This window comes from Pelodiscus sinensis, chromosome 10 (assembly GCF_049634645.1).
Source record: "Pelodiscus sinensis isolate JC-2024 chromosome 10, ASM4963464v1, whole genome shotgun sequence".
NCBI lineage: Eukaryota > Metazoa > Chordata > Testudines > Trionychidae > Pelodiscus > Pelodiscus sinensis.
Genome location: NC_134720.1, coordinates 21,530,028 through 21,553,434, shown reverse-complemented (window position 1 = coordinate 21,553,434; position 23,407 = coordinate 21,530,028). Strand labels below are relative to the sequence as shown.

At 45.6% G+C, this 23,407-nt stretch overlaps 1 protein-coding gene and 1 long non-coding RNA gene across 6 annotated transcripts in view; one reads left to right on the top strand and one right to left on the bottom strand.

The window, feature by feature from the left end:
* PLS1 (plastin 1) overlaps window positions 1–23,407 on the bottom strand; it is a 91,265-nt gene that overhangs the window by 29,095 nt on the left and 38,763 nt on the right. For 4 of the 5 annotated variants that reach the window (XM_006123988.4, XM_006123987.4, XM_075937660.1 and 1 more), the window contains 6 exons: window positions 19,354–19,517; window positions 14,232–14,361; window positions 11,645–11,777; window positions 8,686–8,767; window positions 2,232–2,397; window positions 583–725 (listed from right to left, as the gene is read on the bottom strand). In XM_006123988.4, the coding sequence (XP_006124050.1) occupies window positions 583–725; window positions 2,232–2,397; window positions 8,686–8,767; window positions 11,645–11,777; window positions 14,232–14,361; window positions 19,354–19,517 (818 nt within the window). Of the gene's footprint in view, window positions 1–582; window positions 726–2,231; window positions 2,398–8,685; window positions 8,768–11,644; window positions 11,778–14,036; window positions 14,120–14,231; window positions 14,362–19,353; window positions 19,518–23,407 lie in introns of those variants that run through there. The other variant, XM_075937661.1, reaches the window with a different exon arrangement.
* Window positions 1–23,407, top strand: part of LOC142830766 (uncharacterized) — a 74,723-nt gene that overhangs the window by 33,242 nt on the left and 18,074 nt on the right. The gene's annotated exons all lie outside the window — the stretch shown is intronic.

Below are 23,407 nucleotides of genomic sequence, written 5' to 3'. Positions count from 1 at the left end.
GAGGGGGACAGAGTAACATCAGTCCCCCCCTGCCTCTGTCTCTCCCACCCTGCACAATAAGCAGGAAGCTCCCAGGAGGCAGCGCTGAGGCTCTGGGCAGGAGCAGCAGGACCGTGGGGGTGGGGCAGCCGAAGCACTGGCACTGAAAGCCTCCCAGCTAAACCAGTCAGGATCACCTGTCAGAGGCTCCAAGATCTACCAGTAGATCCTGAACATCCTGATCTACTGGCTGGTGACCACTGCCTTATGGGAAGGGTTAAAGGGAAAGATGTAAAGTTGGGGAGGGGAAGGAAGAGGAATGTGCAATTCAATCCATACAGTTCTAATTACAATCTGGAATTTTCTATTTCCTCAATAAGGGCTGCTATGTGAAAGGTGTTTGGTTTGGTTGCATATCCTTAGTTGATACATAGCACCAGCCACTGAACAGCATAAACGTGCTGTTCAAAAGAATATGCAATGTTAGGAGACATTTGGTGAGAAGGTACCTATAACAAGCAGATCACCAATTCTGATCTCAATCTTTTATTTGTTTACATTTTGGCATGACTGTATTCTCTTATTAGACTGACAACTATATACCTTAATGTCTTGACTGAAGTTACTGATTTTCTGCCATCCTGCATTGGCCAGATGATAGTTCACCCAACGTAGCAAGAGCTCTTCTGGGGAAAGTTTCAGTAGCTGCTCTAGTTCTTCCCCTTCATTTAGCAAAGCAATAAGAGCTAAAAGCAAATGTGAGAGAAAGCTAAGTTGTATTACTGTTATGGTCACAAAACATTTAATCCCAAATTGACTATCACATAACACCAGATAAGTATACTTTTATATGTGCCTAGGAAGCTTAAATCAGTGCCAACGATTCCATCAGGGATGAGGTTAAAAGAAGATGTACATTAGTCACAAGTATCACATAGAAATTGATGAAATTATATATTGATAAAAACATTACAGTTATAAAGTGAAAGTATCAAACCATGCACTAACAGTATAACTATGATCTGATAACAACTGCATTAAATGGATACCAAGAAGCTACAGGCAGTAGAAATCAGAGTTCTTTGAAAGATGGCAGGTGTAAAGTGGAATGATTTTAAGACAAATGAAGATGTTACAATGGGGGAGGCCAATAATTTTTGACTGGGGGGGCACTCCAAGAATTTGGTAAGTGCTCAAAGACCACACTCTTACATGATATTAATGGAGGAAGTGCAGGGTCTGGGATGGAGGTTAGGTGCAGAAGCGGGCTTGAGGTAAGGGATTGGGATGCAGGAGGGGGTATGGGATTTGGAAGGGAGTTTGGGTGAAGGAGAGGGTTGTGACCTGAGGCAGAGGACTGGGATGCAAGAGGGGGTGTACGGTCCAGGAGAAGATTGTGTCTTGGAGCAGAAGTGCAGGAGAGGATTTGAGTTGTGACTGGGGGGCAGGAGATTGGGGTGCAAGGTCTGGGAGGAGTTTGTGACCTGGAGAAGGAATGGAGGAGGAGATGCATAGTCTGGGAAGGCTTATGTATTCAGAAGCAGGGGTGTAGAAGGTTTGGGATACATAGGCTAGAGGTATAGAAGGGGGCAGAAGGCTGGGGGGAGGGAAGGGCTAGGGCACCAGAGGCAAGCTCTGGTGGGGGGAGGGGGTTGTTTATTGGGCGGCTCTTAGCCAGCAGCCCAGCAGGTTCCTCAGCCAGAGTTCCTGTCTTCCATGCCTCTACACAGGCTGCAGGAGTCACGTGTGGCTGACTGAATGCTGTGAGCTGGGCGTGGGGAGGAGTACTTTGTGTGCTGCCTGCCTGTCCTGCCAACAGGCAGCTCCCATTGGTCAGAAACTGGCTAATGGAAGCTGCAAGATATTGCTAGGGGCAGAGATAGTACACAAGCCTCTTTCCACTTGCTCTGGGCTTGCAGCATTCAGAGAGCTGCACTGTGCACCCAAGTGAGAAGGAGAGTATGATGTGAATCCAGGATACTCGACTGACTGCAGTCAAAAAGATTATGATAGTGGGCACAGCAAAAAGACAAACAAGTAACAGGATATAAAAAAAACTCAACAAAGATGAGTCAGACCTGGGACCAACCACCAACCAGATGGCAGGATTTTGTACACAGGAACATGACAGGATTGGGCTTAAGCAAAGAACAAATTGGGAATGAAAGGGGATGCTGCACTGCTCCCCAGGTCTGTAAACTTCCTTTGAGATGGAAGAGAGAATGAATATCTGACATTACTTCCTCTCTTACCTTCATTTCTGGAGATCTCAATGTCTGCAAAAAGACCAACTTTAATGATCTGCCACAAGAGACCCAATACCAAATGTGGTTTTCCTTCCTTTAGATCTTGTGATCCAATGTTGACCACTGTACAGCCAATAGCTGATGCAGAATTCAGGGCGAGATTTAGATTTTCCTAAGTGAAACATCAACATTAACTAAATTAGCCATTTAGTTTGTTAATTTTAAAACACCAATCACCACTTATTTCTTCTGTGAGTTTCTAAAGTTATAAAAACCAGTGCATTAGCAGAATACTCAGATTAGGTCTGTAATTCAGTAGAATGCAATACAAAATTCTAGCAATGCTTAAAATCTCAGGAACTTATCCTGCAGATAAATCTGCTTGAGTGGACTGTTACTCCTGTTCAAAGCGCTAATGTCAGTGTCATTTCATGTGGGCCTAAATGTGTGTGTGTGACATTTCTTTGCAATATTCAACATTCAGTTTGTAACTGCATAGAAAGCATCAGAAGTCTGCAGTTCACGTGTTGACAATGGAGCAAAACCCAATTGTAATTGCAATAGTATACTGCAGAAAAATCATCAAACTCTTACTAGCCCTTATGCCCCAGTCCCTTTTCATTTTCCTGTACTACACTACCCCAGACACATAGAAAACATGTACCAGGCAGCTTCACTGACACACATTTCTTTAAATAGCAGAGATTATAACATACACTAGGCTCTAAATCCTTCACCAAAGTATCATAATCTTTCTTATTTTAACTTCATGATAAGCAGTTAGAAATCCATTTTTCTTTTACAGGATTTTAATTGGCATTTTTTTCATTAGGTTGACAACTCACAGATTTATCTTTCTGCTACAGGCCTGTCTCCTCCTGTCCAAACTAAAATCTCATCATGTCTCTCTGTCGTATTTTCATTGATGTCTAGCTGTCAGCTAAAGCTCAGCATGACTAAAACAGAGCTTCCAACCTTTCCCACTCATCCCTCCCAACTACACACACATCCTCTCTCAATTGCTGTGGATATCACTACTTACCTGCCACTTTGCCCTATTACCTGGACATCATCTTCAACTTGGTACTTTCACTGGGGTCTCTAGGCTGTGTCTAAATCTTGTATATTATTTTGCAATAATAGGCCAAGAATATGGCCTTTCCTTTCTATACAATCAGTTAAAACTCATCGAGGCTCTCATCTCATGTCTAGATTACTGTAACATCTTTTTTTTCCCTGCAGTCTTGCCTTCCTTATATCCATTCAGGATACTCTGCAAAGAGAATTCTCCTAGCCTATCCTTTGATCATCTTACCCCTTTCTTGAATGCCTCCATTAGTTCTCCTTCCCTATTGCATCAGGCATAAGCTGCTTTTTATTAATTTGAAGCACCCCTTTTGGCCAATCCCCAACCTACCTATGTCTGATTCATTATGGAGCAGTTGATGCTAGTCTCCAGTAGATCCATGATGCCAGTCTCCACTGCCCCCCACTTCAAGTGTTGGAAATAAGTTTACCTACGCGTTTGCAGGTGCATCCACTCACATCTCCTGTTTACCGTGGTTTTCTGTTCCCAGAGAACAGGAGCTGCGGGAAGCACCACAGACCAGGCCACTGCTTCCCACAGCTCCCATTGGCCAAGAAATGCAAACCATGGCCAACAGGAACTGCAAGTGGTCATATCTGTGGACACAGGTAAATAAATAAGCCTGAGGTTGCTTGGCTCTGAGGGAGGGGGATTTGTTGGGGAGGGGGGGTGCTGTCTGAGGTTGCTTGGCTCTGAGGGAGACAGATTTGGTTGGGGGGGAACACTGGCTGAGGTTGCTTGGCTCTGAGAGAGAGGGATTTGGTTGGGGGGCACTTAGGGGTGCCTGGCTCTGGCATCAGCTGGTAGAAAACCTGACAGTCTCCAGCAGTAGCCCATGGTCAGGCAGACCAGGGCTAGATGGCATGGAGCAGGGCGGGGAGGCAGAGGAGTGTAAGGGCAGGCAATGGCAGAGGGAGAGCACAAGTCTGGGGTAGGTCTTGGGAGGAAGAGGTAGCTCAGGAGCATTTTGTGGAGGAGGGACAGTGTGTGTGTGGGGCTTTGGACAAGAACATCAGGGTCAGGCATCATGGCTCCGGGTGCTTGTGCCCTCCCAACTCCACTTTTTGGGCACTTCTGTGACTCCACACTAGGAGAGCTGGGCCTGCCCAGGAGCAGTGCCCAGCCAAGACAAGGGACAGCACATGTTAAGGACCTAGAGTAAAGCAATGGCTTGGCTGGCAGGGAAGTGAGAAGAACTTTGTCATTTGTGAACTCCGCTAGCAAGTGCTGGGAGCCGAGGCGTGGGGAGCCCTCTTCCCCAAATGCTGAATTTGCGAGTGACCCGCCGCCTGGCACCTGGTTCTCTGCCTGCTGACTTTCAGCCTCTCACCTGCCTGTCACTGGACCACCTCACCTGATTTTATACAGACACAAAGTGCTGTCAAGCAACTGACCGGCACCACCTGCCCACTGGACCAGTACCAAGCCAACGTGACCAAGACAAGGCTAGTCCTTGCCAGCCCTAGCTCCGCCTATTGGTAGCACTCAGAGGACTTTCCCATGGAGGCCAGCATTGTTGCCATTTTACAGCTGGGGAAACTGAGGCACGGGGGGGGGGGGCTGCAACATGCCTGAGGTCACATACCAGGCTGAACTAGAAACTCAGTTTCCAGTGGTTCAGGGGCTGGCTACACGGCTAGCGAAGATGTGACTGCAGCACAGGTCGGCATAACCTGGCTCGCTGTAATCTGGCTAATGTGGGGAACAACCCCAAGGTGGGGGGGCTTCAGCAATCACACCCTGGCTAGCTCATGCTGCGATCAATCCACCCCGATCAAAGGAGACAGTCCTGGGAGCTGCCTGCCGACGAAGCCCAACTATTGGCAGCAAACCCACTGCCCCTGCTTCTTCCATTCGCTCAGCCCTGCCCCCAGCCCTGCCCCCAGGGGGGAAATGCTTCGAACCTAGCCAATTCACTCCCCTCATGCCATGACACCTGCCTAAAGGCACCACAAGGCAATCCTGGCACCCCACAGTGTGGGAGAGAACAAGGCCTGACCTGACGTCCAGTTCAAGGGATCCACTTGAGGGAGGGGCCTGGCACCAAATCCCACTGGTGCACAGGAGGCTACAGGGCCTCTCTAGGGGGTGCTGTCTCCAGTTCAGTCCCAGGGCAGGAGCACAGGTTGGCTCACAGAGGTATGGATGGGCTCTGGGGACCCGTTCCCTCTAGGGGACACCAGCCCCTATCTAACCCTATGTGGGCAGTATAGAATCACAGAATACTAGAGCTGGAAGGGGCCTCGAGAGGTCATCGAGTCCAGTCCCCTGCCTTCATGGCAGGACCAAGCACCCAGGGCTACTCAAAACACAGCTCATTGGCCACATGCTGCCCATTGGCCAGTTTGTTTGAGGTCCGCGGTGCAGTTTGGGTTTATGTGGGGACCAACATTCAGCTGGTGCATGGGAGCCAAAACAAAACAGTAGTCAATGTAATGATCTTCTGTTGAGATGCGTAGTTAAATTCTTGGACTGTCATTGCTTGTGAAAAATGTTGTCATATGGGTGGAAATCGGGTAAATGTTGCATTTTATTAATAGCAGAACTGACTTAAATGGGGCATGTGTGTTGTGTAGTCTTGCCTTAAGATTTGTATTCACGCCCATCAGTGTGAAAGAAGGTATTTGCATATATATTTGCTCGTATATGGGTATATCTACACAGCAAAGTTATTTCGAAATAACTTTCCTAGCATCTATACAAGCCAACTGCTATTTCAAAATTAATTCAAAATAGAGGGCTTATTTCGAACTGGTAAACCTCATTCCACGAGGAATAGCGCCAATTTTGAAATTGCTATTTCGAAATAAGCGTTGTGTAGATGCTTATTTCGAAATAGGGGGCCCCGCTGGCCGCCCTGGCCACAAGGTAACTTCTGACCTGATGCCCTGCCTGAACCAGTTCAGCTGGCCTTAAATGCGATTCAGCGTCCAATCAGTGTGGACACACTATTTTGAAATGCATTTTGTGTGTAGACGCACAATAAATAAATAAGGGTATGTCTACACTACCCTCCTAATTCAAACTAGGAGGGTAATGTAGGCATACCGCACTTCCAAATGAAGCCCGGGATTTGAATTTCCCAGGCTTCATTTGCATAAAGCCGGCCGGCGCCATTTTTAAATGCCAGCAGTTCAAACCCCATGCCGCGCGGCTACACGCGGCACGGAGTAGCTAGTTCGGATTAGGCTTCCTAATCCGAACTAGCTGTACTCCTCGTGGAATGAGGAGTACAGCTAGTTCGGATTAGGAAGCCTAATCCGAACTAGCTACTCCGTGCCGCGTGTAGCCGCGCGGCACGGGGTTCGAACTGCCGGCATTGAAAAATGGCGCCGGCCGGCTTTATGCAAATGAAGCCTGGGAAATTCAAATCCCGGGCTTCATTTGCAAGTGCGGTATGCCTACATTACCCTCCTAGTTCGAATTAGGAGGGTAGTGTAGACATACCCTAAGATATTAAAAAATAACTATTTCAAAATTAGATATTTCAAAATAACGCTGTAGCGTAGATATACCCTATGCAACCACACTTAAGTTGAGGTCCCCAACATGTGCTGTGAGTATCAGTGAGGCCCCCAGGGCTTCCAAAGTTGAGTTGCCCCAGGTCAATGGTCACCAAACAATAGATCAGGGTCTATGAGTAAGTCTTGGAGCCTCAGTCAGGATCCCCTGTCAGGTTTGGCCAAGAGGCTATCAAGGGCCAGCACTTCAGCTGCCTCTCCCCGCCACTGCTGTACATCTCCTGCCCTTTGCCTTGGAGCTGTCCTCTGAGGGTATGTCTACACTACCACCCTAGTTCGAACTAGGGTGGTTAATGTAGGCAACCGGAGTTGCAAATGAAGCCCGGAATTTGAATTTCCCGGGCTTCATTTGCATATTGTCGGGCGCCGCCATTTTTAAATGTCCGCTAGTTCGGACTCCGTGCCCGTGGCTACATGCGGCACGAACTAGGTAGTTCGGATTAGGCTTCCTATTCCGAACTACCATTACTCCTCATGGAACGAGGTGTACCGGTAGTTCGGAATAGGAAGCCTAATCCGAACTACCTAGTTCGTGCCACGTGTAGCCGCGGGCACGGAGTCCGAACTAGCGGACATTTAAAAATGGCGGTGCCCGGCAATATGCAAATGAAGCCCGGGAAATTCAAATCCCGGGCTTCATTTGCAACTCCGGTTGCCTACATTAACCACCCTAGTTCGAACTAGGGTGGTAGTGTAGACATACCCTCAGAGAGGGAGATGGGATACAGAATGTGGGGGCGGCCAAAACATTTTTTGTTTGGGGCGGCAAAAAACCTAGAGCTGGTCCTGGATGTAGGGAAAGGGGGAGGGGCACGCAGTGACACGTCATGGCGAGGGCTGTTCTCAACCCATTTCCTGGGCCTATTTTGATTGCTCTGAGTGCCTTCATGCTTTTTCTCATACTACCTCTCACACTGGAGAGGAACTCCCCACACACATCCACAAAAGCTATCTTATTATCCTATTCAAATTCCTGCTCAAAACTCTCCTCTGCCATGATGTCTATAACAACACTGGAAATGGTTAAGCTACTATACCAATGCCTTTCATGCTGGCCAATATCATCTCCTTGTACATTTCCGTGTACTCCTCCATCTGCCTGCATCCATCAGTTTCTTAAACTGGGTTTTGTGGGGTTTTTTTTTGTTTTGTTTTGTTTTTGCTCAATAAAAAAATCCTTGGTGTTCCTCATAAAAATTTATTGTTTAGTGTTCCTCAGTCTTAACAAGTTTAAGAAACACTGTATTAGACTGTAAGGTCTCTGGGAGCAAGGCCAATCTTTTGTTTATGTTTGTACAGTGCCTGGCATAATGAAGTCCTGACCCATAGATGTGGTTCCTAGGTGGTATGTTAATACAAATAAATTAATAAATAATAACCAGTAACCATGTCAGGGTACTTGTTGTTTATCCAAAACACTAGGTAAGCAATGTTTTATTTGCTTACCTATAGTAGATACTTATGTGGACCTATCATTATAATACTCAGCGCTCACTATTTAGTTCAGAAGTACAAAAAAGTGTTTTAGACCATTTAAAAAGTGTTCTAGTGCTAACTCCTCCTCCACTTTAGAAACTACTGAAAACGGGCTTCCATCATGAGTCCATTTTGGAAAAAAGATAACCACACGAAGAACAATTTACCTGCTGATTGTTTTCTATGGCTCATTTTCTCCAGTAATTTGCAATGCAGAGGAAAAACAAAAGCACAGAAATCACAAGGGGATTTAATAGCAAAGTCCTCGTGGAAGGGAAATGTCCCATTTCAGTCTATAGAAAAACTTCCATTAAGCAAAGCTATCACAATAGCCTTCTGTAATATAATTAGTTGTCAGAAAAGGGTCCATACTTACTGAAATAGTGAAAGGTGTGAGCTTCTTCTTATTAATAGCCCGTTCATCAATTGTATCTGGTTGAGATAAGTTAATCATTTTGCTGGGGAAGAAAAAGTCAGAATTTACTCCATCTTCCCAAACAATCTTACTTCAACCAAACAGACTTACCATAAAAAAGTGATGTCAAACAGTATTGCTTGACAGATTGAAAGCACTAAGAGAAATCCCTCCCCCCTTCAAAAACAATTTCCAATAAAACCAGAAAACATAAAACCTTATATAGAAATAAGTGGAACAGTCAGATTTATGCTTAGGAGTCCAGCTCTGACTGTACTGTTAACAAAGTTTTCGGGAAGATTCAGACACCACCAGAATAAATATATTTATGCTGAAAGTCTCCCTCATATGAGATTGTAAATGTTACATTTGGATCTGGCCCAGTGGGACCGCCAGGCAGTAACCCCAAAGGCTACTGAAAATGGCTGGCTGCTGGGCCTAGCCTGCTTCTTGGAGATGGGGGCAGGGAAGGTCTAAGCACCCTGCCCTTGACTGCAGTACAGTCCTCAGTCTCCCATTGGCTGAAAACCAAGATCAGTGCTTGTGGGCATGTGGTGCACCATGCAGACACACACAGGTTGGCCTCAGAAGCCAGATGCTTTGAGCAGTATGTGGGGCCATGTCAGCCAGGGAAGCTTGCCTGAAGGTCTCACTAGGCCACCAGCCAGGAGCTGCGTACGGTAAGCACCTCCTGGCCAGAGACTGTACCTGGCACCTCATCCCCTTCTGCATCCAACCCCTACCCCAGGTCACAAACTCCCCCTACATCCAAACTTCCTCCCTGATTCTGCCCTCACACCTGCACCCCTACCCCACATTAGGGATGTTAGATAGTGTGTAACTGAACAGTCATGTAACCATATCAGATTTTAGTGGTTACACAACTATTTGATAGTCCCCAGCAGCAGGGCTGACAGGCAGTCCCTGTCACCCCAGGCTGCTGCCTCTTGATCAGGGGCAGCAGCACACAATGGCAGTAGCCCCTGTCCGTGGAGGGTCTGAGCTCCCCATGGACGGAGGCTGCTCCGTGGGATGCTGGATCAGCCTCTGTCCACAGCAACCTTGGACCCGCCCTCCTCCCCCGCATACAGGGGCTGCTGCCATGGAGCCACCTACATCTGTGGTGAGCCTGAGCCGATGCAGAGAGAGGCCGTGTCCCCCCGCCTCTCCCCATACGAGGCAGCAAGATGTGGGGGGGAAGCGAATCCATAGAGTGGGCATGGATGGAGAGCTGGCTTAAGAGTGTATCAACTCCTGCCTTCCCCCCGCCCCCTGCATGCTGCTACCTCTCCATCGGAGGCAGCAAAGTGGGGGGTGGGAGGGACGGGTGGATCCGGTGCTCATGAGCACCCATCTTAAAGCATCTCTGTCACAGAGGCAGCAAGGAGGGGGATGCATGTGGTCGATATGATTAACCGATAAGCCCAGGCTTATCAGTTTCAGTTAATCATGTACAGGCAGTCCCCAGGTTACGTACAAGATAGGGACCGTAGGTTTGTTCTTAAGTTGAATCTGTATGTAAGTCGGAACTGGCATCCAGACTCAGCCGCTGTTGAAACTGACCAGCAGCGGCTGAATCGGATATGCCTGGGGCAGAGCAGCTGGGGCGCTGCCGGGTTGGTCCAGTAGTGCCGAGGAGCGGCGCTGCGGGACCAACCCAGCAGCACCCCAGCTGCTCTGCCCCAGGTGTCCCCAAGTCAGCCGCTGCTGAAACTGATCAGCAGCTGATTCCAGGAAGCCCGGGGCAGAGCAGCTCTGCCTCGGGCTTCCTGTAGTCAGCCACTAGTCAGTTTCATCAGCGGCTGACTTGGGGATGCCTGAGGCAGAGCAGCTAAGGTGCTGCTGGGTTGGTCCAGTAGCGCTGCACCTCGGCGCTGTGGGACCAACCCGGCAGCCCCCCAGCTGCTCTACCCCAGGCTTCGGCGAGAAAAGCCTGGTCTGCTTGTGGGGGGGGAGCCGCGGTCCCGCCACCCGCGTCCTCCGCGGCGAGAAAAGCCGCTCTGCGTCTCCCTGGTCTGCTCGGGGGAAGCACCCCCCGCACCGCCGGAGGCGGCGACAGTGGGGGAGGCACCCTGTACTAGCTGCGCCCTCCCTCCCCAGTTCATAAGTAGGGGTCCGACTTAAGTCGGACTGACGTAACCCGGGGACTGCCTGTAGTTGTCTACACATTAACATCCCTACCCCTCCTGAATCCCAGTCCTCTATCCAATACTTCCTCCTGTACCCAAACTCCATCCTAGACCCTGTATCCGCTCCATTAATATTGTAGAAAAATGCAGCCCCTGATCATTTGCCAAATTCTTGGAGTGCCCCCCCAATCAAAAATTATTGCCCATCCATGAATTAAGCCCTCAATTCTCCTGTGACATGGATAGATACCACTTTTACTCATTGAGAAAACTGCAGCAATGAGAAAATGGAAGACTCCCTGTAAATCTGTAGTGGAGTCGAGAGTAAAAATCAGATCTTCTAACTGAAGTCCTGTGGCTTAGACACTAGACAATGCTTCCTAATATTAAAAAATGCAAAAATGCCTAATTATTTCTGTTAACAAGCATGACGGGTAGTACATCTAATTTGTGAAGAGTCTGATTGTTCCTGGCATGTGCATTGATCAAGATATAATGCCATTGATTTGAAATGGAATTCTCTCCAACCAACCAAATTCCCAACAGTACACAAACAGTTATGCAAGCACATAATTTTTAAATAGGACTCTTTAAATAGGTTATACTTAAAATATATTCACATTAAAGAAGGATTCATAGGAAGAGACTTTTCTTGAAACCTAGCATGTGTTAGAAATATTGATTAAAGGTCAAATCCTGGTGTTACTGAAGTCAATAATAAGACTTTCAATGTGGTCAAATTTCACCTTCAGAAAATAAAACTCTTATTTTTTCCTTAGTACTTGACTTACCAAAGGAGGATGCCATCTGCAAGTGACTTAAAAAGACTGGCATCTGATGGATCCATGGGAAGGAGATGCTTACAGTCAGGGTCATCTTTAAGAGCTTTATTTACCCAGTTAACAAAAGCAACTTTTTCTTCCTCTGAAAAACAAAAAAATTCAAGACTCATCTCAGAGTCAGGAAACCACTTAAATAATCTATTATTACTTTGATGGACAAACGTTATTGAACTATCCATTTAATATCAAAATACTACTTGCCAAGAACAGGAATACGGATAAAAGTATTATTAAAACTGACCGCAATTTAGCGACTCAGATAACGTTAAAGAAGAGAGAAATCAGTACATTTGAAATATGCCAGCGCAGAGCACAGGGGACCCTGCTAAAAGAGTACACCAGTCTCTACTCTGGCTTTCAGTGGCTGACAGCACTTCTAATAATTTGGTCTGAGGTGAAGTCTACGCTAAAGTCAAAGGTCAGCTTATGATATGCAATCCAGCTACATAAAAAACGTAGCTGGAGTTGACACACCTTAAGCCGAGCTTTGGTGCCATCTTCAGAGAGGGAGATCAATGGAAGAAACACTCCTTTGAACTTCCATTAGTCCTCACATGGAGCAGGAGTTCTGGCATTGATGGGGTGCCTTCAGCATTCGATTTAGTGGGGTCTTTATCAGTGCTGGAGCAGCCTCTGTCTGCAGTGATTCTCCTCCTTCCCTTCTTCCTCCCTCCCACCCCCGGCAGCCTCTGGGTCTGCGAGGGGAGCTGGTTTTTAAACTGGCTCCTCTCACAGACCAGCTGCCGCCTCTGATACAGAGGAAGCAGTGCAGGATGGCAGGGGGCTCCCCAAGAGTGGGGCTGGATTGTACTGGCTGCAAGGCCCCGCTCCCAGGGACTACAGAATAGTTGACTAACAGCTAAGAATTCATGTGGTTAGTCAACTCTTACCCCCTCTCTAACATCCCTACTCCAGCAAAGCACTTAGGCAGATGCTTAACTTCTGTGGTACTACTCTCGTAAATAAAAGTAAGCATGTGCTCAAGTACTAGGATGGATCAGGGCCAGAGCACTCAGGACCTTGCAAGATAGACCCTTAAATGGAAACCATCAAACTAGAATCTAGTCAATTTAACAAAGAAAGCTAAAAATCCTTTCAGGTATCTGGCCTGCTCCTGAATCCTTGTCCCATTTTTCATAATCTTTTACAAACACATTTTCCTATTTTTAAAATAAAAAATGTGCTTCTCTTTTGAATTTGCTGTGTGAGAGAGACACACAAACAAACAACAGTAAATTGAAACCTATAGTTATACACACAAAATGGTAACCGTACACATCAGGTAAATAGGTGCATAATGAAAGATCTACACATGCATAAATATTGGGTCTGCATGTACTAATAAATACATATACACTAAACCAAGGCCCTAGATATCCAGAAAGCTTTGTTTTACAAAGCCAGGAATGCAATATCCCTAAGAACTGACATTTATCAGGTTAAGAGTAGTTCATGCAATTTTTTTTTTTTGTATTGCATTTTCTTTCCATCATCTAATATGAAACCAGAAAACAAATAATTGCTGATGGGGCCCTCCTTTTCCCAAGCAGAAAAGTATAGGTGTCTTGCTATCTGGGCAGCTTGTTCTCTCATATAGCCACACAGTTCTACACATACCATATGTTGTCAGAGAGCTATTTGGCAGGCTGCGATAAACAGGATATAGGCAAATTTAAGGGAATCCAGAGAAGCACAACAGAAATGAGCAGGATGAGAAGAGGGAAAGAACTGAATAAAATTGCAGACATACAAAAAAATTACTAAGTCAAGGAATAAATATCTAGTGAGTGCAAACATCAACAGAGGAATTCTTTACCATAGGTGAAGAAAGTATAATTACAAATAATAGGATAAAATTAAGAATGACAATATAGGTTAAATACTAGGAAAAACTTCCCAATTAAATGTATAGGATATGCAAAAATCTCCCCAAGGGAAGTGGTTGAAGTGCCATTGTTTGTTACAGTTAGAACTAGACTGAACAAAGCTTTAGAAAAAAAACATACTGCAATGAACAACTCTAGATTTGCAGGGACACAGATTAGAAGATCTAACTGGCTTTTCCCATTTCCAGCCTCTACTATTAGAAATGGGAAAAGCCTTTTTTATTTCTGATTCTTCACTATTTAAATGAAAATGTGAGTTCCCTTGTATACGTATCAACAGGAGTGTAAAAGAAAAAAAAAACAACAACTCAGCAGTTCACAGAGTAGATCAACAAACCAAACACAAATCCTGAGTCTAAAATATGCTACAAAAGTCTTTCTATTTTTAATTCTTTCTTCCTCATAATAAGAGTTCTCTTTATACTTTCTGCCCTGGCAAAAAAAGTCTGACTTACCTCTAGGAGCAGCAAAAATGGTGACAAGCAAACGGAACAGTACAGTCTCTACAAAACAGAGCCCTGGCATTTGTACTGCAGAGATTCTGCCTCCTATTGGTTTGTTTTTGAGAGAAGATTCCCCGCCTCCCCCCCCCCCCCCCCCCCCGATTATAGTTTTTCTTCTTTTTTTTCTAGAACCAACAAGTGTTTTACCTGCATAAGAGTGCTGTGTCCCCTCACTGGAAATTGGTGAAGTTCCTCCAATCGCTGTAATACCCTGTTTTTTGTTTATTGATTTTCGGAATGATTTGCTAACCTCTTTACTTTTCAATTCATGAATAACCTAGAATAGGACATAAAAAAGAGAGCATTTCATCAATTAACATAACCTCAGGGTGAACATTAATCTATCAGCTCACCTAACTACAGTAATACTGGTAATTATTTTGACTCTTTCTTTGAAGATTACCATATCGATATCTATCTGTATATTTTAGAAATGTGCATCTGTCTGTCCATCTGTGAGTCTGTTTATCCTCTTAGGACCACCAAATTTGGTATACAGCTTCCTCTTATCCTAACTTAAAGCAAGGTTGGAAGTGCTGGGAATGGGACTGTTTTCCATAACATGAAAAAAAAGAATACAGAGAGTAGGGATGCAAAAGGGAAGGGCACAGAGAGAAAGGACGCAATACTAAGAGTGGACACTAGGGGGTGTCTAGACTACAGGGTTTTGTTGACAAAAGAACTCAGCAGTTTTGTCGATGGCGGTAAACCTCATTCTACGAGGAATAACGACTTTTGTCGACAGAGTTCTGTTGACAGAAGGCGTTATTGCATCTACACTGTCCTTTGTGTCTACACTCTCATGTTGACAAAGCGGCTTGCTTTGTTGACAGAACTGGAGGTAGTCCAGATGCTCTTTGTCAACAGAATCTTTGTCGACAGTACAGGGTACATCTAGACTACAGGCTTTTGTCGACAGAAGTTTTGTCCACAGATACTGTCGACAAACTTCTGTCAACAAAGAGCATCTAGACTACATCCAGTTCTGTCGACAAAGCAAGCCACTTTGTTGACATAACAGTGTAGATGCAAAGGACAGTATAGATGCAAGAACGCCTTCTGTCAACAGAACTCTGTCGACAAAAGGCGTTATTCCTCATCGAATGAGGTTTACCACCATCGACAAAACTGCCGCGTTCTGTCGATGTTCTGTTGACAGAACTCAGCGGCAGTGCAGACACAGGTATAGTTTTGTCGACAAAAGTCCATTTTTGGTCGACAATACCCTGCAGTCTAGACACATCCTATCTGTCGACAAAAACCTGTAGTCTAGACGTACCCTGGGAGCGGTGAGCCTGCAGGGAAGAACTATAATGCAGAGTGTCCACTGTGGGCAGCCGCACCACCAAGAGAGTGGGCAGCAGAGCTGGGGCTTGCCATTTTGCCTGCCACCATACCAGATAAGTAGCCCTTGTACCCTAAACCCTTTGGCCACAGCACTGAAGGGATGGAAAGAGAAGGCCCGTAGCAGAGGAGGAGGGATTGGGGGTAGAAAGAGCAGTCCCCTGACAGCTAGAAGGAGAATGCTCCTGCTGGCCAGAAGTGAGGGGGAAGAGAAAGCCCCTGCCGGATGGAACCCTCTCCTCTGCCCACCTCCTTATCTCCCAATCCTCACTCTCACAATCCCCCATGCTCCCAGCCTCCTGCCCTGCCTCCCCCTTTGCCAAGGCTCTGCCCTGACTTCTGAACCCCCCACACTGCCAGCTGCCTGCCCTGAAGGACATGGGCATTGCCAGGTAAGTCTTCTGATAATACAATATGAGGTGGTTATGGAAGTATGCTGGTTTTGTGAATAGCCAAGACTCGAGCCTTACAAAGCCGTGTTATTAATCTCTAAATATTAGATTCGCAACCCACAACCCTCTTCACGAATATTTTGATTTAAAAAAAAAAACTCTTTAAATCAAAAGTAATTTGGGGGAAAACAGATTATTAATATTTCTCCACTCAGTTTGTCTTGCTTTTTATATTAGGATGTTACATGTTACTTAGACCTGGTCTGCACTAAAGGGGAAAGTCAACTTATGACACACAACTCCAGCTACTTGAATTATGTAGCTGGAACTGAAGTACAGGCAGTCCCCGAGTTACACAGATCCGACTTATGTCGGATCCGCACTTACGAACGGGGCTTTTCTTGCCCCGGAGGACAGGAGCAGCGGGACGCCCAGATGCGCCGCGGTCCCGCCGCCTGCGTCCTCCGGGGCGAGAAAAACTGCTCCGCGTCTCCCTGGTCTGCTGGGGGAAAGCCCCTCCAGCAGACCAGAGAGACGGGGAACAAAGCCGCGGAGCACGTGGGCAGCGGGACAGCCAAGACGCGCTGCGGCTGTCCCGCTGCCCGCGTCTCCCTGGTCTGCTGGGGACGGGGCGTAGCTAATGCGCCCCCCCCGCCAGCAGACTAGGCTTTTCTCGCCGCCGACGCCTGGGGTAGAGCAGCTGGGGCGCTGCCGGGTTGGTCCCGCAGCGCCACACCTCAGCGCTGCGGGGACCAACCCAGCAGCACCCCAGCTGCTCTACCCCAGGCGTCCCCAAGTCAGCTGCTGCTGAAACTGATCAGCGGCTGATTCAAGGAAGCCCGGGGCAGAGCAACTCTGCCTCGGGCTTCCTGTACTCAGCCGCTGGTCAGTTTCAGCAGCGGCTGAATCTGGACGCCAGTTCCGACTTACATACAAATTCAACTTAAGAACAAACCTACAGTCCCTATCTTGTACGTAACCTGGGGACTGCCTGTATCTTAAATTGCATCTTGGCACCGTCCACACAGCAGGAGGTCAAGGGAGCACATATTCCTGTTGACTTCCCTTACTCCTTGTAGGAGCAGGACTACTGGCCCTGATGAGAGTGCCCTCAGTTCGAATTAGTGTGTCTTCACTAGACCCACGAATTCAAACTCTGGAAGATGAACTGTGTCTGCTTAGCTCTTATCTGTAGCACAGACAAGCCCTTACAGAGATGCATGTTATTAGTATTTTATGACTTATGTATGGAGAGATGTACCAACTGCAGCACTAACATTAAATTCATGACTCACCCTCCCAGAAAAATAAGGAAATTGTCAGATAAAACTGATAGTCTTTCCTATATTTATCTGCTGTGTCTTCATGTTATGGGGATTTCAAGGTTGGTTGTGAAGTTATATGTTAAGTGAGCTGCAATATTGACACGTGTTTATGATTTAGTTATGAACCTGAGTAAATTAGAATTTCCAGTAGAATTGCCAACATATGCCAGCAAATTGTAACAAATTGCTTGTTTTAGTCATATAAGCAGCTGCAATACTGTAGATTCACAGCAAAAAGGATTGGTTGCTTGTAAGAACTGATAGTTCTTGAAGGTAAAGGGAACAGCACAGACTGCTTCCTCTAAGTCAGCAGAAAAGGAGACTCACCAGAACTAGCTCTCAGTTCTCACATTTTTGTAATGTGAGTACAGCAATCTATATGATCAGATGCAAATAATATTTTATCTAATTGAAACTGAAGAGCGAATTTAGAGTCAGAAAGGCTGTGTCTAGCCTGCACCCCTCTGCCAACAGAGGGATGTAAATCAAGCACTTCGGAAGTGCAAATGAGCCCGGGATTTAAATATACTGTGTACAAATGTAGTCTCCTCACCTCAAAAAAGATATTTTGGCCTTGGAAAGGGTTCAGAAAAGGGCAACTAAAATGATTAGGGGTTTGGAACAGGTCCCATATGAGGAGAGGTTAAAGCGAGTGGGACTTTTCAGTTTAGAGAAGAGGAGACTGAGGGGGGATATGATAAAGGTATATAAAATCATGAGTGGTGTGAAGAGGGCTGATAAAGAAAAGTTATTTATTAGTTCCGTAAATAGAAGAACTAGAGGACACCAAATGAAATTAATGGGGAGCAGGTTTAAAACTAATAAAAGAAAGTTCTTCACACAGCGTGTAGTCAACCTGTGGAACTCCTTGCCAGAGGAGGCTGTGAAGACTAGGACTATAATTGCTTAAAGAGAAGCTAGATAATTTCATGGAGGTTAGGTCCATAAAAGGCTATTAGCCAGGGGATAAAATGGTGTCCTTGGCCTCTGTTTGTCAGAGGCTGGAGAGGGATGGCAGGAGACAAATCGCTTGATCATTGTCTTCGGTTCACCCTCTCTGGGGCACCTGGTGCTGGCCATTGTCGGCAGACAGGATACTGGGCTAGATGGACCTTTGGTCTGATCCAGTACGGCCGTTCTTATGTTCTTACGTTCTTATGGGCTTCATTTGCATACTCATGTTCCGACGCTGTGCCGATCAGGCTCAGTGTCGAAAGTGAAAGTAAAGTGTAGCCGCGGCTCTGCTGACAGCGGGGAGCTTTTTCGGCAGATCCTGTACTCTGGTAATACAATACGAGGGGAGTGCCAGAGGCAGGTTCTGGCTGGGAGAAGCTTACCTAGGCGGCTCCCAGTCAGCAGCCCTGCAAGAACCTGAGCTGCAGTCATAGACTGCTCCACATTGCTCAGCTCCAGGAAGTGTGGAGGAAGGGAGGAGGCTTCATTGGCTGCCCCTGCCTCCAGCATAATTTCTCAGCTCCTATTGGCTAGAAAGTTTCTCTTGACCCAACCTATACTGTAAGCAACAAAAATGCTCAGAAGACTGTAAACTGCAATAGACAAGACAGGCTCAGGTATCAGGAGTGAAACTTGTTATATTTGAACTGCAATATCCAGAGGAGTGAGAAAAACTGCTTAATCTAGTTGTTGTCCAGTCTAATAGGCTTGAGAATTTAGACTACATGCTTACATGTTATTTTTGTAACAACTCTGGCTTTTTGCCCATCACTTATAATCAATAAACTTTTTTTTACTGTTTACCTTGGTAAATTTGCTCAAGTTTACAAAGGTTGGTGTATAGCCATTTTCCTTTTGATGAAGTGGTGAACCAATTAATAAGTTTGCACTGTTTGTCTTAAGCAGTGCAAGACAATATATTCTTGATACACCCAGCTGGGAGCCAAAGAGATGTGGGTAGTGCTTGTCTGTGTGAGACTCATCAGTGGCATTTTGGGAGTATTCATGCAATCTAGCTGGGTGTTGGGCTCCACATTCTGTTGTGCTAAGTGATAACAGTGCCTCGAGGGGTTTGCTGCATGTCACTAGCAAAACACTGCGATAAACAGCCCAGATTGGAGAATTATGGGATCACAGTGGTCCCAGTCCCATGCTACATCCTGGGAATGCCATCACAATCGTATACTGCATGTACAGGCTTCTAGTACCAAATCCAAATAATTCTGGATAGCATGAGAGGACTGTCTTACTTACTGATACAAATTCTTCAAAATCGATTTTCCCATCTTTGTTGCTATCTGTTACTGCTATAATTTTTTCTACAATCTCTCGCACTTTGTAGCCAGGCAAGGGGAGGCTTGCTTCTTTAAAAAGATCTTGAAGCTCATAATCACTGACATATCCACTATTGTCAATATCTGTAAAGTGAAAACATTGGGGGTTTTTTAAAATTATTTTTTGCTATAACACAAGTACCAAGCAACAATCAAGGGGAAGGAACACATTAGAACACATGGCCTAAAATGATGAGAACATGATAAATTAGATTACCATCTAGTACAGGGGTGGGCAAATATCAGCCTGTGGGCCGGATCCGTTCTGCCAGGGTCAGCTCCTGGCAGGCCTCACACCACGATATTTACCTGTGCCTCTGCAGGTACAGGTGATCGCTGCTCCCACTGGCCATGGATCACTGTTCCTGGCCAATGGGAGCTGCAATTGCCCAGACCTGTGGAGAAATGAGTAAACATAGTAGCAGTGGCTCACCAGCACGACATCTCTTTCTGAGAATCTATTTTACATTATATACTAGCAAGCAAAGGAATTCATATGGATTAGATCCTCAGCTAGTATAAATTACCATTAGGCAAAATCAATACACTATGCTGATTTATACCAATTGAAGATCTGGTCCATAGAATTTAAGTCATTATTTGTATTGTGCTAGTGCCTACAAGCCAGAGCCCAATTATATTATATACTTCTTAGGCACCTTCTTAAATTTTCATTGTAAAGACATAGCACAGTCACAAATTTTTATTGATAGCAAAAACTTTGAATTTTGATCAGTTTAATTTATAATCTGAGACTATGCCAAAAACCTTTATCAGCTTCCAAATAGAGTGGATGGTCTGTTATTAAGTCTTCTTACATACAAAATGTCATTTGCATACAGTAATGGTTTATGGCCTAAATTCAATCTTCATGTAAACGATTTCAAAAGAGACAGCAATCAGCCGCACTAGGGCTGAAGTTGGACCTCTATATTTGTCATTATTCTAATAATCAGCTGTTTATTTCTAATGACAATGGTGAGGCTGGTCACTGAAAAATAAATCCACTCTGGCCCATGTCTGTTATATTACAAATGACCTTGTTTAGCCTGTTAGCTCGCTTTGTTTTGAGGGATCTGTACAGGGGCATCCTCTTGCCCTACTTCCGGTGGACGCTGTGCGTTGAGAGCCCTTTTGAATATGCTACAACAAAGTACCGGAAGATTTTCTATGCATTAAAGTATATTTTATAATTTAAACCAAGCACACTGTTACATAAGCAAAATTTATATGCTGCTAGTCACAGCACTTTCCTGACATGCAGTAAATTGTTTTGCTGGTGGGCATTGTTTCCTCAATGCATTATTTATTCAAAATATCAATTAATAAATATTGCATGGCGTTAAGTTGCAGGGCTCATACACTCAACTCCATGGAAAGAATGTCAATCTTTTTAGTATACTAAGTGCTAGCTTAGCAGTTTGAATAGTTATCCTGTCAAAATGTCCTTAAGACAAAGCTCAATAAAGAGGGAGAACTTCTTTTTCCTCCATGAAGTGAAAGACTTCTTAGTAGAGAATTTCTCCAAGGCAGCATGCAGGAAGAGATAAAAAAAAAAATCAGGGGATTTTGGTTACTGGATCTTTCATTAAATGTATCCATTGGCCAAAATCAATACAAGACAAAAAAACACCCCTAAAATCTTAAAATTGCTATCTGTAACATACAATACAGCATAACATATACCTGCAACAACAATTTAAACAATTTTAATATTAAATTGTAAAATCAACTGAAAGAATAATTTATAACTAATGGGGGAAAACAACACTGTCAAGGCAGGGAGGGAAAGTATGAAAACTGTGGGGGAAGGAAGGGGAGAAGAGTCATGGGGGAAAAGGGATAGGAAGAAAGTCTGGACTACCCACTTGGTCCTTGGGTGTTCCTTAATCAGTTGTTTCTAAACTGGAGCCCAGTTTCCTTTAGACTTATGTGGTTGATCCCTCGCCACTAGATTTGGGCATATTTGTTGTGTTCTGTGAATTGATTTACTTTTCTACCCCTACAAAATCATCTGCTTTGTGATCATGGCTACTCTTAGAAATCATGGAAGCTATCTTGATGAAAGGCCCAAATACCCCAATACGTAGTTCTCAACTGCTGTTTGATTGCTAATGCCCTAAATAATTTTCGCTCCAGCGTGAACTTTTTTCTACTTGATTTTGGATTCTGGACCAGGTTGGTTTAGAATTAGTAGGGAAGAATCTATCAATCAATCAATCAATCAATCAATCATTGACTCTAGAATAGGGGTGGGCATTAAATTTTTTGCTGGGGGCCACTTCAAAAATTTCTGAAGTGGCCCCGGGCCACACCGGAACAGGCAGGACCTCGAGCGGAAGGGGTGGGCTGGGATACTTCCGTGTTGCACTCCCCCACCTCCAGATGAATCATGGTCTGGGGGTGGGGCTTTGCCCACCCCCACCCCTTCCTCCTAGGTGCCCATGCCCCTGGCTGGAGGAGACATCTCACTCTTCTCCGCCCCCAGGACAATCAGGGTTTGGGGGTGGGGGAGCACATGAAGTTCCCTTCACTCTGTCCCTTCCCTGCATGGCACTTAAAAGTACCACGTGCTCCTGGAAGGGCGGGAGGAGGCTTTATGTGCTTCCCTGACCCCAGGCCAATCAGGACCTGGGGGCGAGGGAGCACACAAAGTCTTCTCCCGCCCTGTCGGGAGTGCACAGCACTTCTAAGTGCCGTGTACGCCTCACAGGGTGGGGCCAGGGCAAAGGAAACTTCGTGTGTTCCTCCATCCACAGACCCTGATTGGCCTGGGGGTGGGGGAGCGTGCAAAGCCTCCTCCAGCCCTTTCAGGAGCACCTAGCGCTTCCAAGCACCACATGCTCCCGACAGGGAGAAGAAAACTTTGCACGCTCCTTCCGCCCCCAGGCCTTAATTGGCTTGGGGCAGGGGAGCAGCAGGGCCTCTGTGAGCAGGATCCAGCCTTTGGAGGCCGTTTTGCCCACCCCTGCTTTAGAACCTTATTAAAGTTGCCTGCAGTTACAATGAGGATGTATGTATCTCTGTGGAGCTATGTGGGTATGAAAAGCCTCAGACTTAGCCATATATCTATTAGCCAGGATCATTTCAGACCTATTTACCGTGACTCTAAATAAGAGATGCCTACCCTGAGTATCCAAAATATTTATTAGGAAGAACAAAAAAAGTGAGAGAGACAAACTTAAATGTTCATAAAGACATTTCAGTGTGGAGTTGAGAATCAGATAATACAGTACAAAGTGACTTCATATTCTTGTCTAATTTTAGGCTATGGCTACACTAAAGAACTTACAGTGGCACAGCTGCACCACCACAGCATTGCTAATAGAGACGCTTAGTAAATAGGAGAGAGCTCTCCTGAGGACTTAATTACTTCAGTGCCTGCATAGCTATGTCAGTGGGAGAAACTCTCCAGCCAACGTAGTGCTTTCCGCACTGGTGCTTAGTTTGGTGTAACTTGTCATTCAGAGAGATGGCTTATTCACACCACTGAGCATCATAAGTTATAGCAACTGAAGCTCTATTGTAGCCATAGCCTTTACCTGCAGAGACCTTGTTAAGCACATGAAATTATATTTAGTTATTTATTAACATGACTTATTCTCTACAGTAGACAAGATCAAGGATCACAAAGCTCAGGTTACTTAGAAATGTAAATTAAATTTAACTTGGTGCAGGAGAAATAGTTATTAATCCACTGAAACGGGTGGGCAATAAAAAAGCAGCAGCTTGCCTGGGTGGGTCCCTGTCAGGCTGCCGCCGTTTTTGCAATTATTGGACAATCGCAGCTCTCATTGGCCGCGGATTGCCATTCACTACCAATGCAAACGGCAGGAGGCAACGTAGACCAGGACACCACTTCCTGCCACTCACATTGGCTGCAAACAGCAAGTCGCTGCCAACACGAGCTGCAATCCTCCGATACCTGCAAAAGCACAAGTCAACATAGCGGTGGGGGGGTCTAACTAACCCTA